The following is a 27,629-nucleotide window of genomic DNA, read 5'->3' on the forward strand; positions in this document are numbered from 1 at the left end:
ACTGGCGTCACCTGTGCGGTGGCATCGACGACGCACAAAAACACAGGCTGCGAGCTGGCAAACCCAGACTATGCTGCGAGCTGGCTAAACCCAGACTATGGCGGCTCTTCTAGCCACCATACCCAGACGGGTACAGCGACAGCAGTGTTGCCAGGAGCCAATATAAGAGGACTCTTAACACCCATCCCGCTTCTTTTTTTTTTTTTTTTACTTTTGCTTCTTTAACTCTACTGACTAGTGCTGGCCGTTTCTGCTGTCGGAGGGATCGAGAAAACCGGCTTATTAGTCGAATTCCGCGATGGAGAGAGAGAACGCTCGCGCCTTATTGATCAATAACGCGAATAGCAGCCGGCGTCGATACTCGGCCACGCAAACAGCCCCGCGGCGCGGCTAAAAATAATCGCTCTTTGCCGCCGGGCGAGCCAATCTCTGCCCTCCCCTTCCTCTTCCTACCTTCGCCCCCTGATTCTAGATCGCCAATCGAGGTCAGCTGTCTAATATCGGGAACGCGACAGAAATGTACCCAGACGAGGCAAGGCCTCCGGCACTGCAAACAGTTGCCCGTATACGTTCTGCCCAGGAGAAAAAAGGGGAAACATCGATTTTCGGCGCGGTCAATCAGTTGTCCATTCGTAAAATAGGCCTAAGTAAAGAGGCAGCGTCGCCGCGTTTAACGACCTACACGAACGCGCCACGGTCGATGTTCGCCGTTCGAACGCTGTGAGAACGCCTTTCACGGTGCTTTTTCTTTTTGTTCTGAAGGCTAGACGAACTGCTCAAATGTCACCGGGGCTTGCAGTTGTCAGAAAGCGATGGAAAGTATAACGGGCAAAGAATTCTATAATTATTGCATTGCCCGTATATCCGCGTGGCGGAAATATTCCGACGGTGGTAAGGTCGATTTCGATGCGCGGAGGTTATAGACAGCAACTAGCGCTCGATACGAAATGTTCGCAAAGTAGTCTTTCGTAATCCCGTAGAGAAGTATTTTTGCCGCGTTCGTGTTACGCTTCGTTGCGCAATATGCACGCGGATAACGCCGTGGTGCGCTGTAAAAATCACGTAATATACGTTACCAAATAGCCAATAACTCACAACCGCCCCTCTCGAGGCCACCGCGCTATCGATAGTTCCAATTGACGTATGAGTGACGTCACCCCCTCGCGTAACTAAATAGACCGTCGCCTATGCTCTGATCTGGAGTCCTTGCCCTCTACCTCAATCACACTCAAAAATAAGCCGAAGGTCCGACCGCGTGTAAGGGTACTCCAACCGGGTTTCCTGCAAAGGTCGCGTGAATTCAGAGAATTTCTGAGACGATATCGACGGAAGGGTTCGCAGATGGGACCGGTTTACCGTACTTGGCGTGCTCGTGTGACACAAAGGGGAATGTGCTGAGCCTGAGAAACGCGATACCACAATAGGGCCCGCCAGCCCCGGACATCCCTTCAAAGTGTCCCGTTCCTTGCCAGTGCCCTCCCCTCTCGTATGATGAATACATTGAAGAGAAAAAAAAATCCGACAATTTTCGCTTTTTGAACGCAGTAAGAAACTGCACTCGCCGTCAACACGCATGCGCGGAGGTGTGCTTTCAAATAAGGCACCAAACAGCTTCGGCAGACAGTTGCGCAAACCCGAATGACCGCGCGAACGGCCGCAAATGACGGTTAAACTCTGACACACTATTGCAAGGACATGTTAAGGACATATTAGTTGAGATTAAGAAAAAGAAATGGACGTGGGCAGGGCATGTAATGCGAAGGCAAGATAACCGCTGGTCATTAGGGGTAACAGAGTGGATCCTAGAGAAGGCGAGCGTTGCAGGGGCGGCACAAAGTTAGATGGGCAGATGAGATCAAGAAGTTTGCGGGGATAAATTGGTCACAGTTGGCACAGGACCGAGGTAATTGGAGAATAATGGGAGAGGCCTTTGCCCTGCAGTGGACGTAGATATGATGATGATGATGATGATGATGATGATGTCACTATTGCAATGAGCCCTTGCGTGCGTATAGGATGTGGCTGTGGCTCAAATAATTTAACCCGTGCTGATACTATTGCGATGCGCACTCTGCTCCTCCGTGGGATAGAAAGTGCAGTCAAGTTGCATCAAGGAATGGTCTCGGACGCCTCTCTATTTCGCACGCAGTCCTAATCAGGGGACGGGCCGCAAGGGCACTCGAAAGTGCAGCGAAGAACAGCGTGATTGGCAGGGACCGACGAGGTAAAGCACGGCTACACCCAGTAACTAGTGCGCTTCGCACACCCGGCTCTCCTCCAACCATACCAATCCATAGCCCTCCCTTCTCCTTGCTGGGTCGAAGAAATGACGAAGGCGACCGCTCGCATAGGAGAAGGCGAGCCGCGTTGATTTAAGACATGCCGCGTCGTAGGGGTTGCAAGTACCACGGCGAAACATCACCAGTTAGGTAGCTCAAGCACAAGTGGACCCATAGACAGATAGAATACGAAGAGGAAAACACTGAGCAGAGCTTTTCCGGTCATGCCCCGCTGCCTTCGGGCCAATAACGCCCCTGGCAAAACAGAGTTCTCGCGACAGTGCTTCGTCATTCCGGAGCACTAACTCCTGCTCGAGCGTTTAGCGGAGACAACGGAAACAGTAGCGGAAAGCGGACAATGGAAGAGCAGCGTACACAGCGCGACGACCGACGGCGCTCCCGATATTTGACCGATGGGGGGAGGGGACGGGGGGATTCGCGGCAGTTGCTTTTCACTAAAAAGGGTTGTCGACCGGAGTTAGTGTTGTGACGCTAGTGCTGTGACCCTGGGGTTAAGGCGCAGCACGAAAACAGCGTGTCGCGCCGTTAAGTTAGAGCAGCTTGTCAACGTTATAAAGAACCCTGTGCGAGCGTTGAATGGGCGTTCTTTACTTCTTTTCCGCGCGCACGTGGAGTCGATCCTCGGGCGAGAACGCAGCAGGAAAATAGCGTCCAAGCATCTCGACAACGAGCAAACATTTCTCCGCCGTCTAGACAGCGACAAGGGCAATTGACCAAACGCGCTGACCTGGCGTAGCTTGGTGTAGTGCAGGCGAATGCACTGACACCGTTTGGCGGGAGAAGACACAAAAAGCAACTGCGGCCCAGTGGAGTATGCGTGCACATTGAAACTAAAATGCGAAGCGCGCGAAAGATGTGTGTGTGTGATAGAAAATGTTACGGGGCAAAGACGTTAAAGCCAGTTTCCAAATACTCTAAGTGGCGGGCACTTTATTTCTAACCTCCGGGCCGTGTACATGTGACGTGTCGACTCTCTTTCGCGCACTGTTAACCGCTAATTAATATTTGCATAATTGGGAGCTGAAAACAATTGGAGCACTACGTGCTTGTCTTCCATTCGAACTACCCCACCCTTTTGCAACTAAAAAAACAAGCAAACAAACAAAAAAAAGAGAACGACCAAAGTGCGCCCAGCGCCATGGCGAAGCACCGTGGCGTACCACAGGGCCTCTACCTCGCCAAATGAATTTATTTTATGCCATTTGTCTTTTAACGCGCTCCGCATCAGGTCTTCATTTTCCTCGTCGTACGCCTACAGACCCGGTTGAGTAGCTACCAAAGCCGTTCGATCAGGAAAGGACGCTTTTCTATGTTCTTGTTTGAATTTTTCAGCGCGCCAGTTGTCTTGAGACGTCGCAGCAGGGGCCGTCAATCGGAACCGAGTTCCCCGGTCCGATATCATACTCTTCGAAGAACAAGAAGCGCGGCGCCGGCGCAGTAATACATCACTGCGCCGAGTTCTTCTTCCTCTGCGTCGTCTGCAGCGCTTATCGCCTAGCCTGCAAACGGACAATAGGACGGACACATCGACCGTCTCCTGCTTTCCCGCCGCGTTTCCTCGTGGATTCTTCCCGTATTCTTATTCTCGTTTCATAACGTCTCGTCGCCATTACTCGCCCCTTTGTCTATTGTTATCGCCCCCCCCCCTCCCCGTAATTACTTCCGTAGCGCCCTCCTGCACTTGCAGAGGGCGACGACGTATAATGGGGACAAAGAGGGGGAACCGGCTGACAGAGCGAATTAACGCGGCGAGGTGCCGTTATTCAACACCCCGCGGTTAAGACAAAGCCGAGCAGTGCCCTGTTACGTTTAATGTCTTGCATTTGACGGTGACACTAGCCGGGTCGACCGAGAGCACGACACACGGTAGGAAAATACAGGTAGCTCTGTCGGTCATTGTGCGGGGCGAGGTTTGAGGGAGTAATTAGGATTATAATAGGTTCAAAAGTGTTCAGCGAAAAATAGCTCAGTCGTGAGTATTTAGAGCACCAAGATGACACGTTGGTAGGCGAGTTGGTACGGCATGATGATGGAGAAACCAACCAGCGCAAGAAAGACGACGACAAGGAAGGCTATAAACATAGCGCTGCACTCACAACTGAATTTTGAATTTTTTTTATTGGAAAAGTAAACACTTATACACAAAATACCGCGCATGTCAAAACAGTTCAATTCAAGAAGGGATCAGTACGCAAGCCTGCAACTCGTCAAACCACACGTTCGCCTAGATAACAGACTTCGCTTTTGTGCAAGGTCACAGAAGGTTCGCTTACGCAAGTTTCACAATTTTTAGGTATGTAAAAAGCCTCTGACTACCCCCTTGTATGCTGATTAGTGTGTTTGAACAACACGGTTGTGTCAGTCTTTCTTGCGCTGGTTGTTTCTTCATCAGTATTTAGAGCGACGTATGTCGTGATAAGAACGATGTTACCCCGCCGGAATGCGTACAAGCTATGTGTAGCTATGTCCATGAATACTGTGTTTTGAGACAGAAGGAAAAAAGCCGCTTCAGTGAGTCTGCTCTCCCCCTCATTGTTCTACAGGGACGCGAACCAGCCTGGTTATCGTCTGAATAACCTAGAGTGGACTAGGAGGGTTTGAGGTTAGGACCACAACTGTAGCCCTTTTCAACGACTTTCTGAGGCACCCGTACACGAAATGTTGGATCGGAAGTAATTCGTGAACACACCCAACCAGGCACTCATATACATACATTGCTAATTTTTGTTCATTACTCTTACCAGCTAGTGTGCGGGTGTGATTACGACTCACTTACCATACTGGCGTAATCATGCACTCGCGTCATTAATATGCTACCACTCTCACTAGCCTCCGCACCCGCAGTAGCTCGTTCCTCCTCACAGTGACAGAGTTAAGCTCGGACCTAAGGTAGCGCACTCTCTCGACCCTCACCTAACCGTCAGAGTGCTTCTGAGACTGAGTGAGCCATGAGCCACTGTCCGCCTGAGCAGCACCCGTTCTAGGCGAACCAAGTGAATGATCTTAACGTTACCGCGCAACAGAAACACGGGCTTAAGCTAAGTCACACAGGACGAGCGCCGACTTCCAACTGAACTTTAATTACAGAAACGTCATATTTTTAAGAACGCATACCCATAGAGGAAAAACAGTCGACCCGATTAGTAACTGATATCAACTGTGCCAAACACACGAGATGCAAAACAAACCCAAAATGATTACCACCCTCCCCCCCACCCCTTCTCTTATGACATATTACATGTCATATTACATTTGATATTTCAGAAATATGACATGTCTCTGCAATAAAAGTTCAGTTGGAACTCAGCGCACGCCCTGTGCGCCTTAGCTTAAGTTCTTGTTTCTGTTGCACTGTATTGTTAACGTGCACATGGATTACCAACTCGCACATTGCAATATAACTACTCTATGGAGGCGAAAAGCAAAAACGCCCGTGTGTACGAGATTTCGGCGCACGATAAAGATCCCCAGGTGGTCAAAATTAATCCAGAGCCCTCCACTACGGCGCGCCTCATCGCCTGCGTTGCGTCGGCGCGTTAAACCCCACAATCAATCAATCAATCAATCAATATAACTACTCTGCTTAACTGAATGAACCACAGAAGAAATCTCGCCGTAGCTCTTCCACCACATCATCGCCAGCAAACTGCTTCCATTGCCAAAGTAGGCATAGTTAATTGTCACCTCACTCCCCGTTTTACCACCCACGAATTTACGAATTTACTGTTTGGAGAAGAACCCCCCCCCCCCCCCTTTATTACCAATTGAATGTACGGCTTTCGAAATCATAGGACTAATAGATTTGTAAGCCCCAAGTAGCCACGCACTGCGGGTGGCAGCCTCTCCACCTCACCATTCAATGCGCCAACCTCGCAAGGTACAACAGGTGCGTCTTTCTAATAAGACAACGGTTTCAGTCGTGAAGGGAGAGAGCTCTGCAAGGTGCATGTCTTTCTAATGAGACTACGTCTTCAACGGTGACTAGACAGAGCTCTGCAAGGTGCCTGCCTTTCTAATAAGAGTACGTCTTCAACGGTGACTGAATAGAGTTCCGCAAGTCGTTGTGCGAAGAACGTACGACGTTCTTGGTGCATATTACTAATTGGCGCCGCGTGAACAGCCTTAAATACCTTCCCCACCCCCCCCCCCCCCAAAAAAAAAAAGAAAAGAAAACTCGAGCAAAAACGTTCACGTTTCATAATAACATGGTTGCTTCGTTCCTGTCTCTTCGAAACTTCGACACAAATCTCCGTACCTTTTATTTTAACTCTACCTATCGGAAGATGTAACGTTAAGCCGTAGACGAACGAAATGTTACTAACCACTGCCTTCGCGGTACAGCGAGCTGGCCCTACTGTTCGCTCTTCGACGCAGGAAACGAGCCCTCCAACCAGAAACGCGGATACATACAAAAGGCACATAAATGCGCCTTGAGTTACCGAGAAAGAAGGAAAAGAACCGATTCAGTCTCCCGCCATCGGCTCGATCAGGCCCGGTGTCCCGTAAAGCAGCACTCAACGTAAGAAACACAACGCCCTCCCCATAAAGGACCTCCCGGGCACGGCTCGCAGAAGCGCGCACCCGTCGTGCTGCTACTACGCGTGAACGAAAGAGTTGCGAACGATGTTCCGGGAACTGCGTGCATGACGTGCTCGGACCCGGCTGGCGGGAAGATATACACCCCCCGATGAACGCGTGCGGCGCCGCAGACGCAGTAAGCATCGCTTGGCGCGCCGCACTGGACCGCAGCTCTCCCTCGACTCAGCTGCGCAGCGACCTTGCATGTGCCAGCTGTTCTTCTCGCAGCAGCAGCAGCAGCAGTAACGCCCGCATGAGTGACAAACCGTCACGTACACGCTTCGCCGCGGCCGCAGCGTGACTAACTGACTCCGCTTCTGCGGCGCAGGGTGAACGCGCGAGCGGTCTCTCTGGCTGATCAGCGAACTCGCGCTGAAGAAGAAACGGGCCACAAAAAGCGACAAAAATGGGAGCACGGTTTGTCGGTTCCCTTGAGGATTGCCAAAACTGGCGGCGCGAAAAGCGCTTCGTTGGAACGCCCCCCCTCCCCCCCCCCCCACTGGGAAGACGAGGAACTTGACAGTGCCCCGTTGTTCGCGCCCATTTTCTTTGGGAAGCGGGCTTTATTCGCAGAGCGGGCTTTTATACTACGACAGCCGCTGACCATACAGGACCCGCACCTTTAGTGTTACGATGTGCCAAAACGGCCCTGCTAACCGTGGCCAGAATTTTAATGAGCTCTTCTTTCGCGTCGGCTTTTGCAGTCAACATGAGGTGCCAGTCTGAGCGGCCATTTGCGTCGATGATTGCGCTCTCTGCTGGCGGGTACTAGTAGCAGCGAGCGGGCGCGTCCCACGCTGTTAATTTAAAACATCCATGGGTCCGCTTCCCTGCAATGCACCCCAATGATGCCTCATTGCGATCAAAGGGGCGAGGTAGGCCAATGGAAAATCGTGGTTCGGGCTGCCGCATTACGCGATGCCGTCGTGCATTGTGTAATATCAGAGCGGACATCGAATCACTGAGTCAAAATTATAGAGGCGCACCTCGTTACTTGCCGCAGTTTCTCCTTATTGATAATCCACGTGCATTGAGGCTGGAACACACGATGCATGGATTGCTTAGAATGGAGAGGGCTTTCGGAGGGCACTGAGCTCTGCGGCTGGCTTATTCAACGATCGGCTTGGTGATCCGCAAGACAAAACCTATCAGCGGCTGAGCTCTGCGGCTGGCTTATTCAACGATCGGCTTGGTGATCCGCAAGACAAAACCTATCAGCGGCTGCGCCATTAGGAATGTTCCCCCCTTTCATTCGTTCCTTTTAAAGGTTTGGATGCGCTCAATGTGGAAACCGTCTGCCTGCCTGTAACGCTTGATGCGTTACACTTTCGCCGCATGCGAAAATGCTACTAGTAAAAGGATCTACGGCCTCCATACTGTCACATCAGACATCGAATAGTAGTGAAGCTTACTTTCAAATGGCTTGCTGTACAGCGCTTCATAAGGATATATTGAATCGTATAGATGTATTTAACAAGACGCTCTTGGAACATCATACTCCGAAATTGAACTCCTTATCTCGAAAAGAAATGTCTTCCCCGCAGTTCAGTGGCGTATAGTTGTGAACCCAACTTCAAAGGGGTTCTGTGTACTGCGTTTTACAGGGATGCACGGGGTTTCATGAATGTATTTATGGCAAGGTGGTAGGGCTTTCATATTTTCTCCTAGCATCTCACGTTACCCGTAGCAAAATGTCCTTCTGAGGCATAATTTCGGTGTTGTAGGAAAATCAACTTTACAGGGGCTTTGTGTATAGCCTTCCATCAGGATACAGACGGTTTTAAGGATGTATTCTTTAAGTAGTCCCACGCCTTTCGTACTTTGGTATCAGGCTGCGCATATATCGTCTGAAAACAAAAACTGGTTGGTTTCCCAGCAATGTATGTGTGCGAAGCACTTAATGCGACTTTAAAATGGATCGGTACATAAAGAGCGGCTTAAGAAACTCCCTGTCGGTAGTTCGTTGAGCCTTTGCTCATCTTCGCCATTTTCTTATTCTCGCGCTGTTCTTTTCATTTGCCCCACAATTCCTGCCTCCAAACGCGCTGCGTCCCATGACCGAGCCCTCATAGGAGAAAAGGGATATCCTCCGTGCAACCTACTTTGCTTCTTTCCCGAAGTGAGCACTGCTCCCGCTGTGACCGACAACGGTCCTCCGTACGTGTCGCCACCTCAAAGGCACAGCAATCGCAAAGGAGCTGCCGCCTCTGACGTTTTGGTAACGCCCTTTTGCGCACAAAACCTACGCCGGGGAGCCACGGCGGCAAGGAGTAACGCAACAAAGTAAGCTCCGCGGTGAACGGGTCGTGGTGAAACGCCCGCGGCGGTACCTTTGCGTTTCACGAAGCTTGTTAAGCCCGCTTGTACCGTCGCGTCAAATGGGAATGAAGGCGTGCTATTTGTCGCGTTTTATCCCCTCGTAATTACGCAGTACCCGCGTAAGTGTATCCTGGCTCCAAAGCAGGCGGAAGCAAGGAAACGAAGCAGTACGAGCATACCCATGCGAGAGAAGTGGGGGCTATTTTGCTGGCAGGCACGCCTCAGCGCGAGCTTATAGACGGCACGGAGGAGCGGGAAACGAACGCTGTTCTGGGTTGATTCATGCCTGGAATTATTTCTCATGTACCTAGCGCACACAAAGTCCTCACGTGGCACGCGAATAGAGTTCGCACGATATGCCAACCGGACCACACTTTTTCGATTCAATTAAAACGGGCAGCACAGAGAGTCGTTAACCACACTTGTGGCATAGTGGCGGTTGTGTACCGTTTAATTGGTAGGACAAAAACGAGATCCTATGTCACAGAAAAATCGCCGACAGTGGCTGGTCGTAACTGCTTCATATGCTTGTTTATATATATATATATATATATATATATATATATATATATATATATATATATATATATATACATGGGCGTCCGGAAGGGGGGGGCAAGGGGGGGCAACTGCCCCCCCTTGGAGATTCGGATATTTTTATGCACTACAAAAAACCTGCACAGCTTGGTTGGCCCATAATTAAAATAACTTTGCCCTGAAGGGCGGAAGAGAAGAGAGAATGGCGCCGACGTTTTCTCCTTTGTCCCGCCCTTTAGCGCAAAGTTTTTTTTAATTATGCACGTGTACCAACATGCACAGCAATCCACGCTACTCAAATGATTAGTACACTCAGGTCCTGCGTATCCGCATGGAACGCCCTTCAGGACTGCGGTCAACATTGCACTTTAGACGGTGGGACTCTTCGATTTACAGTCTCGGACTCGCCACAGACTCCCCGAGAAGCAGTCCGGCATTAGATTTTCCCATGCATACCTATGGCTTCGGGGAATCCTCGGACTACCCGCGGACTCTCCACGGTGAGTCCGAGACTGTAAATCTAAGAGCCGCACTGACTGACATTGCCGGTCATGTGACGGCAGTGAAACAGACTGCCTGTGCTTCTGAAAGGCTTGACGTTTTTTTTTTTCTTTTCTCTTAGCTCTAGATTTATGCAGTATTACCGCAAGAACATCAGTTTTCGGACAAATTTGCAGCTATATCTAGCTTAAAATCTTCACCGCTACAGGGAGAGTGTAACATCCTTCCGGGGCACGGTGGAGAACCTTTTCTTTCCTCCATGTCCCGTCCCGTCCCATCACCTTGTACACCCTTTCCTTCGACATTGCGAAATGTCGTCACAACCCAAACCCCGAAACAAAACCTATAAATCAGCCCCTCAAAACGCTTGTACGCCTTTATTGCATTGAAAGTGAGGGAGGCCAGTGGTATCTTTATTGTGTGAGCCATTTCAACAGACTTCATCACACATGCCATCCCGCAATTTGCCCAGAAAAACTCGAGGCGTCTGCAGCTGCTATTCAAGGAACATTGACGGAGTGCAGTTGTATGTATGTGAACGTATTTTGCTGTGTGCTGGCGATCAGTTGGCGTAAGTCAAGAACCCTCACGCAGCGAGGCTGGCCACTCTTCTTTACAAAGTGACAGTAGCTTTTCGCATTTTCTTTATTAACTTTATTTCTTTGTTCGGTAATAAAATCCAATGTATATTCTCCAAGTCTGGTTCTAAGTCGCTGTTTGTAATTTTTGTAACCACAAATAGCGCCTTTTTGGTGCTATCCAACCGTACAACCCCCCCCCCCCCCACGCTAATGGATGCCCCCCCTTGCAAAACGTTCTGCGGACGCCCTTGTATATATATATATATATATATATATATATATATATATATATATATATATATATATATATATATATATATATATATATCTATATATACATACATATAGTCGAGCCCGCCTATAACGAACAGATCGGGAAACTGAAATCAGTTCATTATAGCCGCAGTTTCGTTAAAATCGAATTCGCTATAAGTGGGCTATACTGTGTATATACACGTTTAGACCTATATACTTTCCGACTTCCGTCACATTTATCACTGCTCTTGGGCCTGAATGCCTGAACGACACTAAGTGGTTAAGTAGCATCTCCGTGTTACCAAGACCCCTTTGGGAACTAGGTAATTACTCAAGAGTTTTCTGTATGGGTACCCAGACTCACCATTTTTGCAAGTGCAAAGGTTCAAGCTTTTTAGTTTTATGGTTCTTTTCATGCAATGCCATTTTTATCGACCGTCATAGAAATCTTCATGCTGTAGATCAAGGGTCCTCTAAGCGCACAGATAAAACAAAGTCGCAAGCATATCCTTAACATTTTAGCATACCTATTTAGCCAATGAATGACCAAAGAATAGTTCTCGGTAATCTTTGGCCATTGATGCCCTTGCGCCAATAAAACCCATATACTACTACTGCTACAATTCGTCGAGACACAGTGGGAGATGTCGAAGATACAACCCGTGTTGAGCGGGTCATCATCGCCCGTACTTTTGTTCTCTTTTGTTTTGTCGGGACAACTTTGATAGCAACGTGTATACCTTAGGCAGCGAGCGTGGAAGAAGAGCTTTTCGAAGTTGATCGCTCCAATCAGAGCTTCAAAACTTACAAGGGACTGTTTCCTCCTGGAGTCTTCCAAACCAGCGGGCTTTGTAAAGCCGCCGCACGACACCTTGAATGCCGAAACAAGCAGCCATGTTATAGGCATATGGGATCCAGCCCAAGCGCCTTCGGAATAATTGTCGGTTTCTTGTTAACTGGCACTATTTCCTTTATGTGGCAAGCCACACGTCAGGATGACTCGAAGACATTTAATTATTTTTAGCGTGTAAAACATCCAGACGCGTTTCGTTCCAGTAACATGTTTGTACGCTTTCAAAATGCGTGTTTCCGTCTTAACTAAAGAACTTAATAAAGCTTTCAAAGAGACATGCCAATCCAGTCTACACCTTTTCTGTCTCGTCAACGGTGACGTAGACTGTTTACAGAAGGGGGGGAGGGGGGCGCTTTATTGCTATCTCTTTCTCCCTTCCAAAAGCAAATTTGATAAGACATACTGATACTGAATAAAGAAATGCCCGAATACCGCCGCAGACTTGCGCTTGCACGCCCACATTCCAGAAAAAACTACACTCTCGCGCAACTTTTCTCCCATGTTTTCACAAGCTAGGGTAGCTACATCAAGCAAGGGAGTTCAACGTCATTTTTCCAGAACTAGGCAGATGAACATGCAAAATTTTGAACGAAGTAAAAACCAGGAACTACCGCCTTGTCCTTGCAGTAGTCAAAACTAAGCCGTTTCGTGGATGGGAATTTAAACGGGGTTCGTTTACGTGAAGAGGCGCTCGAGCGAATGAGGCAGGCTGCAGGTATTGACGCGCATTATTCTCAACGGCTGCGCGAGCGCCGCCGGGTCACACCACTCTGAGTGATGTAAGCATGGGGGCGGGTGCGTCACATGCGGGTGTCACGTGCCGCTACGGGTAATTGCGAGTACATTCTTTATCAAAACTTCCTAGGCCAAGCAAAAAATTTCTGGGCCACAAGGAGTTCGAAGAAAAAGTATTACCTTTTGGTGTGACAGAAAGAGATGTGTTTTCACCAGCTTTGCGGCATTATACATTTTACGTCTCACTCGAGGGTTAAGCTATTAGTTGGATTTGTTTGGGGCGCATTGACTTGTGTAATGGCCTAGAATCTTCTGAAAAAAGCAGTACCAACCAAATTTTTCCGCAGAACTATCTGTTTACGGGAAGCTACCAAGGTGCCGTGCCTTGCACGACCCGAATCAAGAACTCCCTGTAAAGAATGCTTCATTGCAGCTTAAGAGTTATTGAAGGAAAGCCAACTTTAAAATAGAGGACACGGCGGAAGTGAATACTAACGAAGAGAAAATCCTACTCAAAAGATCTGCCAGTGTTACTTGTAAATCAAACAGGCAGAAGGCACTCGCCGCCCAGACAATTATATTCTGACCCCCCCCAAAAAACAACTCTGAGTGTCGAAAGATAAAGAGAGGAAAAAACTTCATTGAGTCAAGTTCAGTTACCGAAACGTGGTGGCCGCTAATTAGCCTGGCTGCGTCACTGACAGCCCGATTCGTCACGGAGGCTTGACTACCATTAATTCGCGCTGCCCAGCACCCAATCCCAGTGCTCGTCGCAAGTTATAGAAGGAAGGGAATCATTGGGACAAGCCCGCTAGGTGGCGGAAAATTGATGGCCCAGACGTGATGGTCTGCGGCTGTGTTTGCTGCCTACGTGCCTCCAACTCGAGCTCTCGTTAACGCTCGCGTCGCGCGTTCACTAGCGATCATAGCATTCCCTTTTAGGGGCGAAGCTCCTTAAGTCATGGGTCTGTCCATCCCTTGTGTCTCGTGGTACGTGACCGCCGCATGCTTTCGGAGATGTCGCAAAGTGGGCCGCGTTGCACGCGCAAGAACCGGCTGCAACCGGCAGCGCAAACTCGGCACCGGGAGCGCGAGCTTGTCTGTGTTCGCCAACGGAGGCGCGAGCGCACGTGCACTGCGAGGGGAGATCACGCAAGAGATCACGCCACGAACGCAGGCAGTCGTTCTCGGAGATCGAACGAGACGCAAGGACCTTTGCTCGTTTCCTCTCGTCTTGTTCGGGCACAAGTTCGCCCTAAATAAAAGTTCTTTCTTTACCGTTGTGTCCCATCCTACGTGACAAATTGTGGTGGAGGTGCGGGGTAGTCCTCGATGGCGCGGGGTCTTTCCCCAGGTCTGGGCCTGGGAGCATTGACTCCGAAAATAAAAGTTGATTTGTACAATGCACGCACACAGTCTTACGTCTTTCTTAATGATGTAATGGGCGAACTTTCACGGGAGAGTTACGGTTACCGATGATCTCCCCCTCTCGAGCTTCGCTCCACTTATCATCATTCATTCCGTGGATATGGCGTGATTTTTTTTCCTGCTCTCGTATAACGCATGCCCGTTCGAACGAAGAATGGGGAGACAAACACACGCGCGGCTACCTCCCACAGGGTCAAGCCAGGGGCGCGGGGCATTGTCTTGTCGACACGCCTTCGCACTTGTCGTGACAGTGACGCTCGTTGTTATGTACACGCCGATGACGAACGGGTTAGGATTTGCGCTAAAAATAATAATCGAGAGAGAAAAACAACAACATTGCGGAGATGGAGTGCGAAGTCCGGCGGGACGAATTGAGTCACAGCGTTTGCAGAACATCGAAGATATACCGACAGACTTCGCGTCATTTTGAGTTTTACAACTGTCGGTGGTAGGTAGTACGAGGGTGTAAACGCGAACTGTCGATTGAAAAGGCTCCCGACGCCGGCTCGAACAGGTTTGTTGATATCGTTGTGCTTCCAGCCCTGCTAGACTGAACGAGTTGAGTAAAGCCGCGTCTGTGGACGTCGTTTCGTTTTTTATCGAAAACACTTGTTAGGCGCATAAACGCCTGCAACGATTCAAAATTTTTAACTACAATCGAGTAGTTTTTGCTGTTCGATTTGTTTTCGTTTGGAGACTTGGACGTTTGATATCTTTAAATGGTATTCGGTTCGGCCGAACGTTCGGCGGTACTGCAAATAGTTTGTTTTGCATCGACTGGTAAACACTCTATAGCATTGAAATTCGAGCCTCCGAATACAAATCACGGCGCGAGCACCCAATGGAAACGTAGAAAGGGAAATATGTCTTCCAAATTGTTTTGTTGTTCTCGTGCGCGATTGTTGAAACCCCAGAGGACCTTCGTTTGTAAACTATAGGGCGTGCTTCGAAGGATACGCCAAGTCAGGGGGAAATAATTTTCCATTTCATTCAACTAAAAAAACTACTACTGCATCACTGCTGGACTGAAGATACGAGGACCGATTTTGCGTAAATGAAAACGAGCAAATTGCTCATTTTTCTGCCGTCTATTGCAAATCGAAAGCTTCTGCACCTAAAGAAAGCTGGCCTGTTTTGTTCGCACTCAAGCTGAAAAACGAAAAAATAAGGCAGTACCCTAGATCTCGTTTTAACGCCGCTGTAGCCCAAATGAGGGCTGAAGTGCCTCAGTGCACGAAATCGAACAAACGTAGAAAATATTTTTTTAAGTGTGTAACAGCTGCAGACTACACCCAGGAATATTGTAACCCGCAAACAAAAATAGTAAAAACAAAACCTGAAAGCTAGACTTGACATTTTGAACGTAAATGCACCAGTTGAGTCACCAGAAGCAGAACAAAATATTAAGCCCAGACTTCACATCGCTTTCATACTTGCTTGGGCGAGGCAGTTAAAAAAACCTGGTAGAAGCATCAAAACGAATCTAAATCTTCGGGACCCTCTCGTGGACGTTACCAAAAATAAGCGGGTATAAGCTCATTATTCCAAGGAAGGCTGCTTTTAGGGAGGAGCGTTTAAGAAGATTAGGGTAACAAAATGAAAGAAAGAAGTGCAGGCAAGCACCGGAAAAAGAGAAAAAAAAAAGCATATTCCCTCCTTCCTCGCCCCCGTCATCTTCGTTCGCATCGTGACTGGGAACATTTCTCTCTTTTTGAGGTCGTTTGTCATTCGCGCCCTTCTTTTCAGCGGCCAGCTAGCGTGCGCGCTGCGCTGTCTGCGCGCCGCACGCGCGGCAGGCACGCACTCATGCAGCCGCGCTTAACCAGAAGACAGCTGTGTCGTCTCACCCCACTCGAAGAAGGCGTCGGGAGGAGACGAGGCCCCCTTGCCGCTCTCGGCCGCCGACAGGGGCGTGTTCACTTTGCGCGGGGCGTACAGCTGACTCAGGTATCCGTACAGGCATCCGCTGCAGTGCTGAAGGCAGCCCTTCAGGCACGCCGCCATAGCGCACTCGCAAACACCGCCACAAAACGCGCGCCGCACCGCAGTTGCTTCGGTTTCCGTCGCCTACGAGTCGGTCTGCGACGACATGGCGCGTGCAGTCTCTAGCTAACCGAGATTCGCGTACATCACTACTAACTAGCGCGCGCACAGGGACACACAAAACAAGGGGAGGAACGACTCGCGCTGAGAGACGCGCGCTCGCGCGGGGTGATCGCGCTGCTCTCTACTCGACTACGAAAACTAGAGCGGCGCTGCGCGCACCCGGCCGTGTGGCGAGACGCCGGCAACTTCGGCCGCAACGAACGAAATCGAAAGCGCGCCGTAGCCACCGAAGCGCCGGTGCCGTCGTGCGGTCGCTGCCGACGCCCCCTCGCCCGACTTTCCCTCTCTCCGACGTCGCCGACCTGATGGAGATGGAACGCGAGAGGAGCGAGAGGAGTGACGTCGGGTGACGTCGTCGCGCCGAGGTAACGCGCCGGCGTGCAGCAGGTAAGAAGGGAAAGGATACCTCCTTCTCCTTCTCTTTAGCGCTGCGCGACTTACGCGCTCGGTTGCGGACAGGTTGCTGTAGCAACGGTTTCAGTTTTCATCTGCGGCCATTGATGCGAAGTGGAAGTAAAATTGGGAGGGCGGGGGATCCCGCCCACGGTCGTTCTCTTGTGTTTACACTACGTCGCACGGTTTGTTCGGCCAATGCGGAGAAAGCGCGACTCAGGAAAAACAAAAAGAAGAGAAAGAAACTCGGTAAAAAAAAAAAAAAAAGACGACTGTGTGGGAGTGGCGCGGCTGATGAAAATGTGGATTTAAAAAAAAAACGTGAATATCACACTACGGGAATTAAAGAAAAAAAAAACTGAAATAGGGAGTCGCCCTGTTCGAACTGTTATTCTAACGGGTCGGACGTAGACCTTTTAATAGCTTCTAAGCGGGGTCTAAGTAATTTGAGAGGGCTCATTTTAAGACAAAGAAAACACTAATAAGCGGGGAGTAGCGAGATGGAACAACATCGCGGGAACGTACTGATAGTCTCACATGCTCATTAATACCTCCTCGGGCAGGTGGCTGCGAATTCCCGGCAAAATAATCACCGAGAAAAACGCAGTCATTCGGAGCGCGGAAGTAAAAAGAAAACTCGGCTGATTTTGAAGATACACGTACGCCCACGCGGTAGGTAGGAGTCATCTTTCAGTACGCCTTCTCTAATAGGAAAGGACGGCGAGGCGTACTTTCTTAATTTCCTGTCCCACACGTTCGTTAAAGGGCATGCTACAGCACCAATCAGCAGCTCTTCTTGAAGGAAAGAAAGCAAGAAAGCAAGCAAGCAAGCAAGCAAGCAAGCAAGAAATAAATAAAGAAAGAAAGAACGATGGAGAGAAAGTGCAAAGGAAAAAATTCCTTCGCCATCCGTTTTTTGTTTGTAATAAAATAGAAGTCAATACGGGATGAATAAACTTCGCTGTGGGAGGAGGCCACTGAATTAATTTGGCGATGGAACGTGCAGAGTTTTTATTCCAGCCTCCAATACTTGTGGAATCAATACGTTCAAGTGAATCCTCGGTTCAACTAAATAGCCAGCTGAGCCCTTCAATGCTACTAGCACAACAACGACCACCTCCCCTACGGGGCTTTGGGGATTCGAATCTTTACATTTTGTTTCCATCCTCTTCTTTGTCCTGAGGTCGATTAAGCGACGCGAGATGAACGCTTACAACCTAATCCCTGCTACAACGCGCCCATCCCACCTCTACCTCCCCTACCCTACACTCCCTCCACCGTCAATTGTGCCCTCTCCTAATACAGGCTACCACGTGACGTGGAGTTGCCCACACACTGCTTCCCACCCCGATCCCCGAACCTTCTCCCATGCAGTGGGAGAGACTGCTGACCAGATATCTTTGGTCAGCCTTACAATGACCACACTGCCTGGACTTGGGAAACGCATCCCACTGAGAGGCGGCTGAGCCACCGCCGTCTGCTCCATTAAGCGCTTAACATTTATCTCACTCGCCTGAGGTCGATTACTTGGCACTTCCAATAAAGGCATACCCTTGACCTTAACCGGCGAAGCCAGCGATGGCTGCAGTCATCCCCATTTGATCAATAAGGCTATTTTCTCTACAGCTATAATGACCGCTTAGAAACAAGCGCCAGCAGGAAGCTGCTTCCGCTGCTGCTCAGATCGCACGCGTGCAATGCCAATCTCATCCACGCGCGAAAAATCAAGCTTACATAGGCGACGGAACACACACATTCATGACTGCGTATACCCTTAGAGGCTATCAACCCGCTGCAATGGTAAACACGGCGCAAAGTATTTATTTACTCCGCGGTTAAGCGGCGACACTCGAGTGCCCGCTGAGCCTGACCCCAAGTCCTCTGCCAGTGGCGTCCTCCTCCAGACGTTCACGCGAATCATCAAGGCTCACTTCCAGTGAAGAGACTCAAGGGAACCGGGTTGGAGGAAACTTCACGACGACGCTCTTGGGATACGAGGGGACCAGCGGGGACATACGGCGCTCCTTCGAGGTCTTCGGGTCCTAACCGGCGTGCATCTTTCTTTATTTTCCGTCGCAGTTGTCGCCGGCTGCCGCCTCTTATTACCCGGACGGTGTACCCGGCTGTAAGGGTGCGCCTTTACTTTTTGTTTTGCCTCGCAGGAAACTCGCGCCAGCACAGCAGCGCGCGCGGCAGTCGAACGGAACGCGCGAGTCGCGATATGTTTATAGCTGGGCCCGAGGAGGACCTTTCAAGATGCCGCGCCTCGTAAACGAGCTTCGGAGTCTCCTTCTGCGCGGAAGGATGAAAGTTGGAGCTAAGCACCGCGCTTTGTCTTTGTTCTCCCTCGAGATTTTATTTGTCCCCGCTTCTTCTTGATTATTTCGCCCCGGCGTGCTTTGAGTGTTCGCGCACGGCAGCGCCAGAGCCATAACTCCCGAGTTATCGACCCCCGCCGTTTTATCGCCCGCAGGTATATCGCCGACGCAACCCATCACGGCGGACCATAAAATTTGCACATGCGGACTCATTAATGTCAAAGAGCCTCCTTCCCCCCTCCCTCCATCCCCTTGTTTTTCTGTTCCGTTGTACCTTCTTAGAATAAGTGCGCGCGTCGGCGCAAGAGTGCCGCAGCTCCAGACGCTTTGAGCTGTAATAGAAAGGCCGTCTGGCCTTGCTAGAGCGGCGTCGATAGAATTCCCGAAAAGGAAAGAATAAAATAAACACGAAAGTTTCTGTGCGTACGAAGTTCTTGAACAGGCATTCTTTCTTTAGTGAAGAAGGAACGCAAACACCGACCCTCTTGATTATAACCTGGGCGTATGGCCTCGTCCGTTAAATAAAGAAAAAAATGCTCACGGATACAACGGATACAACAGATGGAACAGAATAAATATTCAAGAACGCTTAATGTGTTCCTCGGTAAACGTCTTAAGGAAATCCAGAAGTACGTTAATAATTTACACTACTCATAGGAGTGTGTCATCTAAATTAAAACATGTATAGTCTGGTGAGCGCGTGCGTTTGCTGGGAATTCATGGCCCCGCCGTAGACGCAGTACTGACAACAACAATATAAGAAACCGTGCTTCTCTACGCAAAACAAAAAGACATGAAAAGAATGGCAAACCGAAATTCTAAAGAACTACAGCGATTCCGTTCCTAGCCTAATTCATCCTATTGAAGTTCGTACCGCGCAGGCAGAAGCCAGAGGTGTTTGCTTTTCAGATGGAGGCGAAATGCGAAATCTGACGTGTGTTCGACATTACGGCGCACGTTAAATATCCCCAGGTGCTCAAAATTAATCAACAGCCCTCCACTACGATGCGACTCACAGTGCAGGTGTAGCTTCGGTGTGTTAGACCCCCAAAACTGGGATTCGAAAAAAAGGAAGAGGAAGGAAGGAAGGACGGAAGGAAGGAAGGAAGCGGGAAGGGAGGAAGGAAGGAAGCGGGAAGGGAGGGAGAAAAGAAGGAAGAAATGAAGGAAGTAATGAAAGAAGAAAGGGAGGAAAGAAGGAAGGAAGGAAGGAAGGAAGGGGAGGGGAGCGGGAAAGGAGGAAGAGAGTAAGGACGGAAGAAGTGAAGGAAGGAAAGAAGAAAGAGGAAGGAAGGAAGGAAGGAAGGAAGGAAGGAAGGAAGGAAGGAAGGAAGGAAGGAAGAGGAAGGAAGGAAAGAAGAGGAAGGGAGGGAGGGAGGAGGGGAGCGGGAACGAAGGAAGGGAGTAAGTAAGGAAGAAATGAAGGAGGGAAGGAAGAGGAAGGAAGGAAGGAAAAAATGAAGGAAGGAAGGAAGGAAGATGAAGGAAGGAAGGGAGTAAGGAAGGAATTAACGAAGGAAAGAAAGAAGGAAGGAGGGAAGAAATGAAGGAAAGAAAGAAGGAAAGAAAGAAGGAAAGAGGGAAGAAATGAAGGAAGGAAGGAAGGAAGGAAGGAAGGAAGGAAGGAAGGAAGAAAGGAAGAAAGGAAGGATTTGAGGCAAGTTTCGCTTACGAAACGGACATCCGAGACGCCGCTACCCCATGCCGCTACCCCACAATGCTCCTAGGCACTCTTGTGTCCTCTTACAACAACCGCGCGAGAAGTATTATAAATAAAATAAGCGCAAGTAAAACCTCCCAAATGAGAGCGCCGCCATAGGAAGTAGAGGATGCTCGGACACAACGGCAGTAGGGCTTTCACCCATTCTTGTTTTTAGTTTTTTTAAATAAGTGCATCTAAAATAGGCGGGGCGAGGACAAAGGGTCCAATCTATTCGCAGTCACGTCCGGTGAGTCATGAATACGCTTTCGTGACCGACAGGCCGTAAATACTGCCTCCCCGGAAGCAAGAATATACAACAGCGGAAGTCGACAACTGCGCTACCGCGGACACTACTACATCAGGCTCTTCCGGGGCCGCGCGGCACGTGAAACAACGCGGCCCTACTAAACATAGACGCACAAAGCGCTGCAAGGAACCGCATACAGCGGGAGTAGGGTCAACTTCCTGACGCTGTGACTGGCACGGAGGGTACACCACGTCACTGGCCTCGCGCCGCTCTAGTGCTGTCACCTTCTGCTTTTGCTGTGGCGGCTTACTCATCGGGCTCTTTGGTTAAGGTCACAACACCTGATTGCGCTTCACTTAAGACAATCCTGCGGCTCATCTTTACCGCACTGCATTGCATGGATGGACCAATCCGTAAAGTGCACAATGATATCTTGAAAATTGACGACGTCAAGTTTGCCATTTGATGCCATTTCATTTAAGATACTTTAACAAGCCCCATTCTTACGTCCATCCATCCGTCCGTCCGTCCGTCCGTCCGTCCGTCCGTCCGTCCGTCCGTCCGTCCGTCCGTCCGTCCGTCCGTCCTTCCGGCCGTCTGTCTGTCTGTCTGTCTGTCTGTCTGTCTGTCTGTCTGTCCGTCTGTCTGTCCATCCATCCGTCCGTCTGTCTGTCTGTCCATCCGTCTGTCTGTCCATCTGTCTGTCTGTCTGTCTGCGCTTGTGTGCGTGCATGTGTGTGTGCGACATTAATTCTGTCCTCCTAAGCACACACGACGCTTTAAATTTGTACTTGGAAGCTATTTTGTTCTCTTCTTGTTTTTGGCTATTTCTAAAACTGTATAGAGTCACATCTCGGCGTAACAAATCACGTTGGGCTGCTCAAAATCATTCGTTGTTTTGAAATATTGTTGTAATGAAAAACTTGCGGCTACATGCTAGTGCTCATACCTAGGAGTGAAAATAACGTACGCTGTAAGTATACGCGGGTTCGGACAAGCAAACTGTCAAATCAAAAAGGTTGAATTCACTGTAAAGCAGGTCTATTTGAATGAATCAGTTATTGTCTGCTGGTGAGTGCAGCACGCACGACGGATTCCACTCTGCGCAATGCCTCATCGGGTATATCATCGCAACGAGCATAGAGAGTGTGGCTTTATTCATGTGAAGTAAAACACCAATTTTTGACACTATCTCATCATCTGGGTTCTGTGACCCACAGACGTCTTCGTTCTCGTCGGGACGATGAATGCGGTCGCTTCTTCTTGGCTCTGTCGCTAGCTGCATTCATTGTTGGATCTCTCACAAACTTTGCAGCAGTGTTACTCTCAACAATGGAATACCTGCCCTCGCACGTGAATAGCGTGAAATACAACGCAACCACCTACCGGCCACCGACCGACACCCAAAGCAACGAGAGAGAAAAGGGGCAAAGGCTGCAGGCTGGCTAGGCTACTGCACATTAAAGTAACGCTTTGTGGAGGCGCCAACAATTGGCACTCAACATGGTCATGATGATGATAGCTTCTCATACACTTGGGGGAACACACACAGAAACGGCGGTTGCTGTTTCACGCGAGGGTTGCGGCGCTGTTACTTTACCGGAATTCGTACTGCTGATGTTCCTCGACTGTAAAGGAGAAAATAAATTACGTGCGGTATTCTGAAATATGCGCTATACTGTAAATCTGAAAGATTTTTACATTGAAAATATAGCCAATCTGGCGGGGATTTTGAAAATGTTCGTGAATCTGAGAAATTCGTTATAGGGGGTTCGTAGTAGCGAGGTTTGACTGTATATACATGCACAAATCGCTTATGCAAACGAATCCTTAAAGGCGGCCGAGCCTGTGTACAGAGCCATGTCCGTTCAAGTATGCAAACTGCCATGACTAAAATGGTGGAATGCGAGTTGTTTAACGCTGCGTTGATAGCACTAGTTACGCATCTTACCAACAGTTCATGAACACCGAATTTAATTCTTCCTATTGGCCAACTGCTTTGAAGAAAGAGCGTTCTTTTGCGACTCTTGCATCCGTATAAAGGTATTTTGCTGACACAATTGCGGTATAACTTTTCGGCAACTGCTACGGGCTTGTATTGCGAGCGACGTAGCTTGTGAACATGACGCCCGCGGCATATCGACCATAACAGCTCCTAAACGATTTCTGCCGCGCCATTGTAGCCAACGGATTCATTGAGTCAGCTCCCTAAATAAGCGTGCGCATGCTGTCTCAATGCTGTCAAAATTACAGGAAACCCTCTCTACAACGATTCTATTCATCCGAAAACCTCGATTTTCCGAAATGTTTCATTCTCCCCGCTGCGTTGCATGTAAAGCCAATTACCCCGCTTTTAGCGAAACATTCACAACAAGTTATAGCGTTTATGCACCTATTACTGTATGCACACTCTGTAAACACAAAGCTTCGCGTTGTCTGAATGAGACGACCAACGCCTCGGTTGTCTTAAGACTGCTTTGTTGTCCTCGCAACATCGCCTCTTTTTGTCACACTCCGCACAATCTGTCACAAGCTTGAGCACACGAGGGTAGTGAAGCGCACAGGAGCCGTACTTTCGTGTGACTTTAGATTTCATTAAATTTAAATTGTAAACACTGCGCGAGATATTAGCGGTAAACAAATCGCGTCTAAATAGTTATTCCGTGAAATACCAGCCCTAAAATTAAGTGTGTATTACATGAAAAACAAAACGTTGTCATATACGTTTCGTTGTTTTTGCCCCACCCGCTTTCCCACACTCTCAAACGGATAACGACGCATAGAATTCGCTTATAGCCTTCGTTTCAACAGAGCCAACTGTTTGAACTGGGTAGATGCCATGCATGCTAACGTAGTCGCTTTGTGGTCAACGAATGAACAGAGCGGACGCTCTGAGGGTATACCCCAACCAGCGGAAACACATCTGACCGCTTACATCTCCAACTTCCGGCAAGCGTACAGTGGACTCGTGCCGTGCCTCACCCTGGGGTAGCTCGCTTAGTGCGCCGCATTACACATTAAGCGACAGCCGCTACGCAAAGAAAAATGACGAAACCAGAAGAAAAAACTCGCCCGCGTCAACCACTTCACAAAAACGACAGCCGCGGGATAGCTTACACAGTAACAAAGTTCAGAGAACCGGCTCTGCAGACATATACCGCGCTGGGGGGGAGCTCGCGAACAGCACGCCATTTTTTTTTTCCCGCGCTAGCCAGACTTATCGGGGTCAGAAAACAAGGGGGTGCCGGCTCGTATTATATGGGAGAAAGAGAGCGCGTCCAGCGGCGCATCGAGGGGACGTGACCGTTTAATTGTTTCTGCCTTTCATTCTACGCGTGTGCGGTGGGAAGGCTGTCAAACGCATACATGAAGTCGTAAAATATTAAAAAAATGATAAAGGGGTGAATGCCCGAGGGTTGTTCGCGTAGCCAAGCACAGACCAGCCGTGTGGGGCGAATTTGGTAGAATAGAATTCTCTTCCGCGACGAAACGTTAGAATTCGGCAGCGGGTGATTTTAATAGTAACTGTAGCTTATTTGTCCGAAACAAGTCAGTGTCAGTGCGCGCTTTCGGGCTGACCTGTTATAGTGATCTTTTGAGTTCGAACCCGTCAATGAGCCCACCGAAGGAAGAATAGCGCGCAGTACCCGGGCATCCAGATTATAAAAACGGGAGCATTCATTTGCACTTTAGGTTTTACCGCACTATTTCAGCAGATCAAGAGAGGAATGTTTGCCGAATACTCGAACAGGTGGCACCACTTGTCCAGTGAGCAGCGCTAGTAATAAACGAAGAGTATAAAGCATAGATATATTAGTTTTTTTTATGAGGTGACACGTCATCAACCCGCTACAAAGGGGATACCAGTAGAAATTATCATGATCATCATCATAATCATCATCGGCGTCGTCGAGGGACATTAGACACTTTCAGTTTCACGTGCGTACAGACTTCACGTACGAAAACGTGAAAAGAATACGAGGTTCACGCGCATGCAGATTGAAACCCCTTTAGCTACACGTACGCGACGCACTTCGCGCGTATAGCGTTTGGATGCACGCACTCTCCGCTCATCATCGTCATCATCATAATCACCACCACCACCACCATCATCATCATCATCATCACCATCACCATCATCATCCTATCTACGCCCACTGCAGGGCAAAGGCCTCTCCCATTATTCTCCAATTAATTATCTCGGTCCTGTGCCAACTGTGACCAATTTATCCCCGCAAACTTCTTGATCTCATCTACCCATGTAACTTTCTGCCGCCCCCTGCAACGCTTGCCTTCTCTAGGGATCCACTCTGTTACCCTGAATGACCAGCGGTTATCTTGCCTTCGCATTACATGCCCTGCCCACGTCCATTTCTTCGTCTTAATTTCTACTAAGATGTTTTTAACACCAGTTTGCTCTCTGACCCACTCCGCTCTCTTCTTGTCCCTTAATGTTACACCTATCATTTTCCGCTCCATTGCCCGCTGAGTCGTTCTCAATTTAAGTTGAACCCTCTTAGTGAGCCTCCAAGTTTCTGCCCCGTAGGTGAGTACCGGTAAGATGCAGCTGTCATACACTTTCTTCTTCAGCGACAATGGTAGGCTGCTATTCATTATCTGAGAATGTCTGCCATATGCACCCCACCCCATTCTGATCCTTCTAATTACCTCTGCCTCATGGTTGGGATCTGGGGTCACAACTTGGCCTAAGTAGATATATTCGTTTACCACTTCCACTGCCTCGCCACCTACCTCAAACCGCTGTGCTGTCCCAAGGTTATTGATTATTACTTTAGTTTTGTGCATAATAATTTTCAGGCCCACGGTTCTACTTTGTTTGTCCAGTGCGGTAAGCATGCTTTGCAATTCGTCCCCCGAGTTACTTAGCAAGGCAACGTCATCAGCAAATCTGAGGTTACTGAGGTATTCTCCATTAACCCTTACTTCAACCTGTTCCTCTCCCACGTACTGAATACTTCTTGAAAACATGCTGTGAATAACATTACAGAGATTGTGTCTCCTCGTCTGACGCCCTTCCTAATAGGTATTTTACTGCTCTCCTTATGGAGGGTGATGGTAGCTGTGGAGCCATCGTAAATATCATTTAGTATTCTTACATAATGCTCCTCTATACCCTGGTACCGTAATGCCTGAATGACTGCTGAGGTTTCGACCGAGTCAAATCTCGGTGCAGCGGTGGCGTAGAGGTAGACCATCATCTCTGCGTGCAGAAGGGCCGTGGTTCGAATCCCGGTTCCGGACAATCCCCATCGTATAAAAAAACATCCGCGTGTTGATGGAATTGCCGGGTGAGACTTGAGGTGCGGCCTAACCCCGCTGACCATTGCCGGTAACGAACTCCCTCACCAGAGCAGGATTGGCAACCCTGGTGTAGTAATGGCCCCAATTTCCCATGAATGCCAGAGTTACTGGATATAGACAGTTGCGAAACTCCCCTTAGGCCCCATGTATCGAAAGCCGGTCTTCGGTTTCCCCCCTGCGCCGGGGCAAGCACGGGGCAAGTTGACTAGCCTGTCGTCTGTCGGCAGGACGTTGAAGCAGTACTCAAGTGCTTGCGGCTGCTGCCGTAAGTCATAAAAAGAAAAGCCGCAAAAACACAAGTAAATTTTACGTAATTATTGTGTTTTAATTTAAAAAGCAATCTTTATTTTACAGAAGAATTTTGAATAATAATAGTTTAGCGAAGTTCCGTTTTCATCTCCTAGGTGCCGCGCGCGTCGACTTGCCCCTCAGCTTCCACGGAGTGGGGGGGCCAGCGCCGCCCGGATTCTGAAGCGGAGTTTCGCAACTGTCTATATTGAGTAACTCTGATGAATGCGGCAATTAACCCACGGCCCTCAGCCTCCGCTTATAGCAGCGCGTTATTCCTAGCGCCATCTACTAACAGACACAGACACTGCTGTAGCCTCGAGTGATCTCGCGAGCCCGTTGCTACGACTAAGGAAAAGGCCACTTCGTCAGGCTTAACAGCTAAAAAAAGTGTTCTATCTGACAAACAGAGTTGTTTGTCAACTAAAACTTGAGGGTGAGAATGCGCAAACGGAAGCCGAAATCAACAGCTTAGAACAACACATCGCTCCAATTGATTAGCGGCACGAAGCGGTTTTCACTGCGAAGCGGGAAGGCAGAGCGCCGCCATGTTTGTCAACACTATAGGTACGGAAGCAACGGGAACACCGCAACTTAAAAATTCGAATCTCACGTACGTCCGTGAGGCCCACGTAGGCCCTTCGCGTTCTGGGCATGCGCAATGTCACCCGTGAAAGCTCTACGTACGTGGAGCGCCTACGTACGTGAAACTAAAACTCTCCATTTACATTTGGTGTGGGGAAGGCCCGACGCAGCATCACGTTCATCTTAGTTGCAACCACCAGCTAAACGAAGCAACCCACGGGCGGCGAGACCGCAAAGCAGAACCATCGTGATATCATAGTTGCACTTACCACACCCACACACACAAAAATGAACCGCCATCTTTTGCATATCAATCGTTAATGTTCTCCAGCATATTTCACAGGGGCAGTCAGCATCCGAATAGCTCGGCTAGCGAGCAGGGCTAAATGCCTCCTCTTGAAGCGGATAATAATTAGCCCGCGGCTCTGTCTGCAAAAGATTTTGCTTACATTTCCTTGCCCTCTGCAGCAAATTGAAAACGTCATTTTTGTAAGCTCTGTGCAAAGATATTTACGTGAACTGAATTCAAAACAGCGCGAAAGACGGGACAAGGAACGACAACACAGGGCGCTTACTAGCGC

General features: G+C 49.1%; 1 protein-coding gene across 9 annotated transcripts in view; it reads right to left on the bottom strand.

Moving 5' to 3' along the window:
* The window catches only part of Epac (Exchange protein directly activated by cAMP), an 841,204-nt gene that overhangs the window by 140,032 nt on the left and 673,543 nt on the right, over positions 1-27,629 (bottom strand). The window contains exon 1 of one of the 9 annotated variants that reach the window (XM_077698346.1): positions 15,935-16,387. The exons of the other annotated variants lie outside the window; for them this stretch is intronic. Coding sequence (XP_077554472.1) covers positions 15,935-16,091 — 157 coding nt within the window. The 5' untranslated portion in view covers positions 16,092-16,387. Of the gene's footprint in view, positions 1-15,934; positions 16,388-27,629 lie in introns of those variants that run through there. 9 annotated transcript variants of the gene reach the window in all.

Source organism: Haemaphysalis longicornis, unplaced genomic scaffold (genome assembly GCF_048455015.1).
Source record: "Haemaphysalis longicornis isolate Haplotype H1 unplaced genomic scaffold, Haemaphysalis longicornis Haplotype H1 scaffold_2, whole genome shotgun sequence".
NCBI lineage: Eukaryota > Metazoa > Arthropoda > Arachnida > Ixodida > Ixodidae > Haemaphysalis > Haemaphysalis longicornis.